Genomic DNA, 7,418 nt, shown 5'->3' on the forward strand with positions numbered 1-7,418 from the left:
TAAAATGACAACAATCAAATAGGAAAGGGCTTGTAGTTCAATGTTTCTTTGATGATTATTGATCACTTTCAGACTTAACTTCTCTATTGCTGATGTTAATGTGGTCTCAATGGTTTGATTTAACCGCTGGATCTAAACAAAGGAATGGAATTGCTGGATAAGCACAAACAGGCGGTGTCTTCTCTGATGAATGGGCAGCAGCAGTGGCAATTGTAAGTAATGATATTGTGTATACAGCAGTCACTAAATGGATTCAGATGTGTGCAGTATGTATTGTTCTAATTGTTTGTTGTTGTTTGACGACGTTGTTGCTTGAGAGTTGTCGCAAGTTGTGCTGTTTTTCTTGTTGCAAAAAGATTTCAGCTGAATTGAAATTGAAATTGGGCACCGGGCTTCAAATCTAGAGGATGTTTCCTAAACAGGACGTGTTCTATTTGCGGAAAGTGGAAAATCTTTCACTCAGTTGGTCGGTGTTAATGGTGGTGAAATATCGAGCTTTAGGGGCTTTTGAGGTGTGAGAAGGGAATAGTTCTGGATCTGGAGAGTATTATATAGGGAAGTCAGCCATGATGAGAAGGGCGTGTTGGAGATCTTCGTCGTCGTCGTCGTTGTTGTTGTTGTGGACGCTGTCTGTTATTGTCTGATGCAGCTCATGTTGGTTGATTCTATAATTAACTTTGTATAACCGTCAAAAAGAAACCAGCATACACAGCACAACGCGTTTGTGAAAAAATTAATCCAGCGTGCACTTTGATGGAAAACTCTATTCGAGTTTAAGATTTCGGTCAGGAACATTATGCATCAATTACCAAGGCATCGACTGGATGTTCAATAGCCAATATGCGCTTTGTCATTAAGATTTGTAATATTAGGCTCGACTTTGTCGATGAAAACTTCCATATGATTACAAAGTATGGTTCTATAACTGGCGTACAATGCTCGTTAGTTAGTATGCTGTTATAGCTCGTGTAACCAATAGCTTTCCAGCAAACTTTTGAAGATGTAGATGTTCGTAATCCAGGGACTTTTTTTACAAAATCGTGCATCTCGGGTGGTAGAAATGGAGCCATTCAAACATACGTACTTACATACAACTTCGACGACGAATTTATGAACTGACTGAGGACATAACCTCTTATGATATAGTTTAAATGCTCTTGAAGGCGTTTAGAAGCACGACAGTATACTTGTTCAAAAGTAAATCAAATCTGACCCAGATCTTGAAAGTTGTTTGAGATATTTTATTTTGATACCTTTTCCTTCCTTCTACACAACTATTATAAAAAAATTGTGTCTGGTATAGCAACGGGACTATCGACGATGGTTCAATATTGCTAGCATTAATAAACCTGCTAATGTTCAAGAATCAATACTACCACCGGGCTCTGAAAGAGCTCATTTAAACTTGTACCAGAGGGTTCAAACTTCAAACTTTAATTACTCGAAATTTACATCACATCAACATGAGGGTTCAAAAATGGCACACGCGTGAATATGTTGACTATTTTATGGAAAGCACTGTTAAAGGAACCTGAGTACTATTAAAGAGCCTCTCCTGCATTAATATCCCATGATATCTAAAAGGCCGACTCGATTACATTATAATTGTTCAAGTACCTACATATTCTCACTCTAGATAGTATTGGCAAAACGATTAAAATTATTACACCTATTTGGAGACGTGATTATATCAAATGTGGGTGGCAGGTGCCCACTGCTCACTGCCCACTAGAATCTAGTGCCTATTCGCATTATAACTTTTTAAGTTTTGACCAGGCTTGATTAAACTAATTCACGAGACAACCTCACAGATCATCACATTATATACCAACTTTTCAGCTCTAGCTTTCCTCAGCCTAAACCACTGAAAACTAAGATTTGGAAGTTCAGCACGGGCTGCTGGAGCACAATAAAATGCAGCTAGTTACTAGTTATATGAGTAGCTGATTGTCTGGCTCTCTGTTTGGATCTTTTGAAAGCTTATTAATATGGTCAAGGTTGGGCCGCACTTTATGACTTTTAGTAAAGATTATATCATCAGTCTAAGCATGAATCAATAAGCCCTACCAATACTATTTCTCATTGCTGGTTAGAGCTTCTCATTTTCACATTTCATTCTTGCAAATAAAGAATATAGAGCTACAAAGCTTTGAAATCTTACGCGTTACACGTTACACGTTGAATATTTTTTTTTAGAAAGCATGATAATTTCCTACAGCTCCGTGATCATCAGGGTTGTCGTAGAAGTTTCTTTATTTGATCAACATTGATTAATTACGCACATGAATTCAGTTCTTTAGATTGAGAACTGTAGCTTGAAAAGATGAAATTTGATCTTAAAGGAGTAAAACAGTTCCCTAGTTTCCATTTTTAGGCTTTTGCGCCATTAATTTGTTCAAGGATCTGAATACACTTACTCTTCAAATTAAAGTGTACTTCGTCTCAGTCACGGTTAAATAAGTGCTTTTGACTTATGAGTACTGTGTATTGTATAGATATTATTGAGCTTTGAGCTTTGTGAATCTACTTAAGAACACTAGGAACGCTATTCAAGAGCTTGCTATCGCAGCGCCCAGGTACACTCTTTCTCTCCGATCTGGATACATTCCGTCTAACATCAAAATATAATAACCATTTTTCCCCTATCCAGTTGTTAATAATAGATCACAAGCCCGCGTTCTTTATGAGAGTTACAAATCGCCATCAGATTTATTTTGTGGTTATGTACTTTCAAGTTTCTACGCTTGAATATTTTTTTTAGTGTGTGCCATTTTTAGAACACTGCTTGATCGCCAAAACATTATCTGATCTGGGGAAAGAATAACTTGAGATCACCAATTTCCGTTGCAGTTTAGGCACCAGGAACCACAACTTTGAGACAACTAGTTGAATTTCAATATCCTTAATTAAATCATTTTCCAGTTTATACTAGTGCCTATCTCTGATCGAAGAAATGATAGGACACCAGAGAATGCTTTCAAGCTGATGATTATTTGACCAAACGACTTTGTAAGCTTAGTGCTCGGAAATTCCTAATCTACAAAGATCAACATGTTTCATTCGACGTATAATGGGCTCTCTACATTCAATGTAAACACTTTCAACACACATTTATAAATCAACAACGTCCTAATTATAACTCAACCAACGAAGACTTTGAGTTTAAAAACATCTTCATGCATCTAACAACAGAAATTCCCAAAATTATACCTCCAACTGAGGTGAAAAACAACAATGTTAATATCTTCATGTTCTTACTAACCAATTTAAACTTCACCACAAGAAGGAAATAATAAATCAATATGCTTATTCCAACAATGACAAATTTATTGGCCAAAACAGAGACATTGGAAGTAACAAACATCAAAAGCTTAATAAAGATATTATTCTTTAAAATATCATTAATGGTAAACAACGATCCTGTAGCTTCACCAATCCTATCAACTAAAACTATCAACTCTTCATCTAAAGTCTTAGCACTTCCATGAACCTTGATCATTTCATTATTCAATTCATTAGTTATCCTCTGAAAAATCTCTAATAATTCCCTTTCAGAAACATTCAAAATCTCATTGATATTCAATTGATCCAACTGAGTAAAAGTTTCCAATAAATTTGAAGCATATTCTGAACTAACAATAATTGAATCACCAGCATTAGTTATCAATTTATTCAAAGAGGTTGAATCTTCAATATTCTTACCTAATGATGACTCTAAATCTTTGGAAAGTTGTAAATTAATATCTGATTTTGTTGCTATCTTGTTCAAGTTGTCAATAAAATCATCCAAGAGAAGATTTATTTTAAAATCACGACTTTCAAGATCATTAATAAAATATTCCTTCATTGAGTTCACTTCATTCATAAACTCATCATTATTATATTGATTGAAGAACCCATCCCATTTGTTTTCTAGTGTTTGAATTTGATTGATAACAACATCAGTAACACCTACTGTACTATTTGATAGTATTTTGGTTAATGCAGCAGTTTCCTCCAAAATTTTATTCATCTCTTTCAATTTATCACCATATTGAGTTTTTTGATCATCACTATCTTTTTGGAATTTTATCAATACTTCATCCATGAAATTTTTCAGTTCTTCAAATGATTTTTTAGAACTTTGTTTGAAACTTGTAGACATTTCAATGTTTTCATTCAAATCTTCCAATATTTTTTCATATATCTCTGTAACATTCAAAAATAAGTTCAAAATTTCATCTTTTTCATAAGGTAAAGATTCTTGGAAACATATATCACCAATTGCTCTATAATTCCCACTATATGATGTCCACCATTGAGGTGATTTTTCTAGTGCCAGTATACAATCTTCATAATCTATTGAATCTTCATCTGAACTGAAAAAATACCTTCTTGGATAGCATTCATTTGGATATGAAATTTTGGCAACCTCAAACTCACATATAGATAGTTTTGCAGCAGTGACAGCTCTTAATTCTGGATCTAAAGTATCAATATTAACTTTCAAACATTTCGGCAATATTGGTGTTAAAGCCTTCTTTATACAAGAAGTATCATATTTAGGATTCTTGAAAATTTCCACTTCATGTCGTGTAGTTTGAGTTAAACTTCTATGACGTCTCACAATATCATTGATGGAATATTCTTGAGATGAATCACTTGAATCTTGAACATGTTGAGATTCTTCTTTGTAATCAAATAGTCTTGCTTCACTGACTCCAATTATGACTGTTAACAAATTTATCAAGCTTATTTTCATAGTGGTAGTTGTTGAGGTGGAAGACAAAAAAAAAAACCCTGGATCTCACCATCAATTTATATCACATTTTGCGATATAATATAATTTTCACCAGCCATCCAAAAGCCAAACAAACCATTCCCTAATAAGAAAAAGCAAAACAAGAGGATTAATTAACCATCCAGCCACTATCCATTTACAGAACTTTCATATGCCCCAATAAAATAATTTTTTTTTCTTCCATTGAAAATTATGTACACCATTAAAACTTTTTATATAATCTATAAGCTTGATTTTGCATTTAGCCTCTCTAAAAATGCATCTCTTGATCTTGTATCATATCCTGGACTATCATTTATTGTTTCAAATTCTCTTTGTTCTAAAATCTTTGATAGTCCATTAATATCATCCGGACTAACACGGACTTTCTCTAATAATTTAGTAGCGAAAATTAAACTTCCATAACGAACTGTTCTATTCAAAAGAATAACATTTGAACGATTTGCAAACTCTGTGACCCTTTCATGTTTTTGATAAAATGTATTTCTTAGTGCACTTTGTAAAATATGAGGAACAAAAGTTCTATCTTCTTGATTCATGATGTTGACCATTCTTACTTCAAAACTCTTGTATGTATCCTTCAATTCTTGCCCTTGAATTTTGGATTGAAGCTCTTTCAAGATACTTGAAGCTTCTTCCAGACTATCTGATCCATGAAGTAGAAGTTTTGCAATATTAGGATTCATAACACTATGGAAAACATCATCCATGTCTATTATTGAATCAAAAAAATCAGCCTTTACCTGTGCATTCTTGGTAACTGATAAAGTTTTACTTGAAATGAGTTTATCAACATGAAATTTCAAATACATTTCAACGGTTTTAGCATCAGGTGTGAATCCCTGGGCGATCAAACTATCTATCAGCAACTTGGTTCCTGCATATTCCTTCAAGTGTAAGTGTGTCTTCAATAAAACATTTATGAAAGAAGGCTCTTTCTTAACACCTGGATATTCATCCGCTAATAATTTTTCAATTTCACTGATTTCCTGAAGGATTTGTTTCGGATTTTCATATTCATATTTCAGTACTTGATGTAGGAAAAACTGTGAGATGTTAGACACCAACTTTGAATTTTCAACAAACGTGATGTAGCTTTTAAGGAGGGGAATGACATTGGAAACAGACTCTGGTGTACTATTAATGGTTTTTTCAAGTAAGAAAACTAATTTGTCTTCATTTGTAATTATTGAACCATCTTTAGAAACAATTCGAGCCTTTAAAATCTTTGACCAGGATTGAACATCATCAGTTCTCATTTCCTCGATTTGACTTTTAGCACTTTCCGAAAGGCTTGAACTTATTGGAGGCTGTTCTATAGGGTTCAGGATCTGATAATCTTGGGGTAATTTGTCAAGGAATGCGATGGCTTCTCTTGAAGAGTTAAAAGAAGGTGAAAGGTTGACTTTGTGGCCACCTTTTGTGTGAGATTCTAAGCTGAAAATAGGACCAGCATCAAGCTTGTTGTGAGGTCTTAAAACCTTGATCAGCTTACTTGCTGCACTGGGTCTATGAAATGGATGTATTGGATGATCATAGACTTTGATATTTTTGACTGGACTTATATTGTTCACAGGATCTAAGCTCTTCTCTATTTCTCCTCGCTTGGGTTGGGTAATGGATGTCTTGAGGTTGTGATTTATGAAATCAATACTTCTGCTGCCTTTGTGGACAGTCTTTTTCAATACACTAGTCATGATGCGACGTTGTTGAAAAGTTATTGGAGGTGTAAATCATGTTCTGCTTTTTTTTTTTTCATCTATTATTTTCGACATCAAAAATTCGCGCTCAACATATAAAAATTAGCGGCCAGAGGCCACTAGAATTTAAAGAAATTGCAAAGTACATTATCGAATTTCTGAGTTAGTCTTGATATTATGGACAGCTCATTTTTAAGAGTTTGGACTTCTGCACTATTTCTAGATGTTTCTTCACTCCAAAAATCGTAGTTATTTAATGAGGAGGTTAATTATATACAGAGGACTGAGTGCGGATCGGACATAGGCGCCATTAATGTTCTATAATCAGTTGAAGTTACCATGTAATGAAATTTGATTTGAAAAATAGAAAAGAGAATGTCTTAGAGGCTGGTGATTCTATTTCAATTGGCTTTAAGTGGCTTTTAATGAATTTTAATTTATAAATTTTAATTAATAATTAATATTAATTATATTTAATTTTGCAAGTAATTCTGAAATTTCATTAAAATATGTACAAATATAATTACTAGTAATTTAGAGCTTTAATTTTAATTACATAAAAAAATATTAATTTCAGTTGGCTGAGAAGGATATTATAAGGAAGCCTGAATTCCAACATAGCGAGAAGCCTACAATCCAAGCGGTTCGTGCGTAATTGCATTCCTCATCCAAGTTCAGATCAAATACATCAAACTAAAAAAAAAAAAAAATAAAATTAATATTTTATGGCTGTCGAGACATTTTTTGGAACAATCTCTCACAGCTTTCTAATGAGTGTTAAAACTCGTTATGAATTACTTGATCAAAAAAATTTGATCATATGGCGCCCTTAATTATATTTATTACTATACATAGGCTCATTTCTACGTATTATTCTTCTGATTTATCTCATCTCCTTATAAATCCGTCATAAAATGATTCTTATACAGTGATTTTGT

At 33.5% G+C, this 7,418-nt stretch overlaps 3 protein-coding genes across 3 annotated transcripts; all 3 read right to left on the reverse strand.

The window, feature by feature from the left end:
- Window positions 1-794: 794 nt before the first annotated feature.
- Window positions 795-1,070, reverse strand: WICANDRAFT_82883 (uncharacterized protein; the record flags this gene model as incomplete). The annotated part of the gene is made up of 1 exon (XM_019185456.1): window positions 795-1,070. The coding sequence occupies one exon, from the start codon at window positions 1,068-1,070 to the stop codon at window positions 795-797; it is 276 nt and encodes a 91-aa protein (XP_019042201.1).
- A 2,063-nt stretch (window positions 1,071-3,133) lies between these two features.
- Window positions 3,134-4,741, reverse strand: KAR5 (Kar5p; the record flags this gene model as incomplete). Its single annotated transcript, XM_019184509.1, has 1 exon — window positions 3,134-4,741. The coding sequence occupies one exon, from the start codon at window positions 4,739-4,741 to the stop codon at window positions 3,134-3,136; it is 1,608 nt and encodes a 535-aa protein (XP_019042202.1).
- Window positions 4,742-5,001: 260 nt separating this feature from the next.
- Window positions 5,002-6,477, reverse strand: WICANDRAFT_77153 (uncharacterized protein; the record flags this gene model as incomplete). The annotated part of the gene is made up of 1 exon (XM_019184510.1): window positions 5,002-6,477. The coding sequence occupies one exon, from the start codon at window positions 6,475-6,477 to the stop codon at window positions 5,002-5,004; it is 1,476 nt and encodes a 491-aa protein (XP_019042203.1).
- Between the last annotated feature and the right edge of the window lie 941 nt (window positions 6,478-7,418).

Source organism: Wickerhamomyces anomalus (assembly GCF_001661255.1).
Source record: "Wickerhamomyces anomalus NRRL Y-366-8 unplaced genomic scaffold WICANscaffold_1, whole genome shotgun sequence".
Lineage (NCBI taxonomy): Eukaryota > Fungi > Ascomycota > Saccharomycetes > Phaffomycetales > Wickerhamomycetaceae > Hansenula > Hansenula anomala.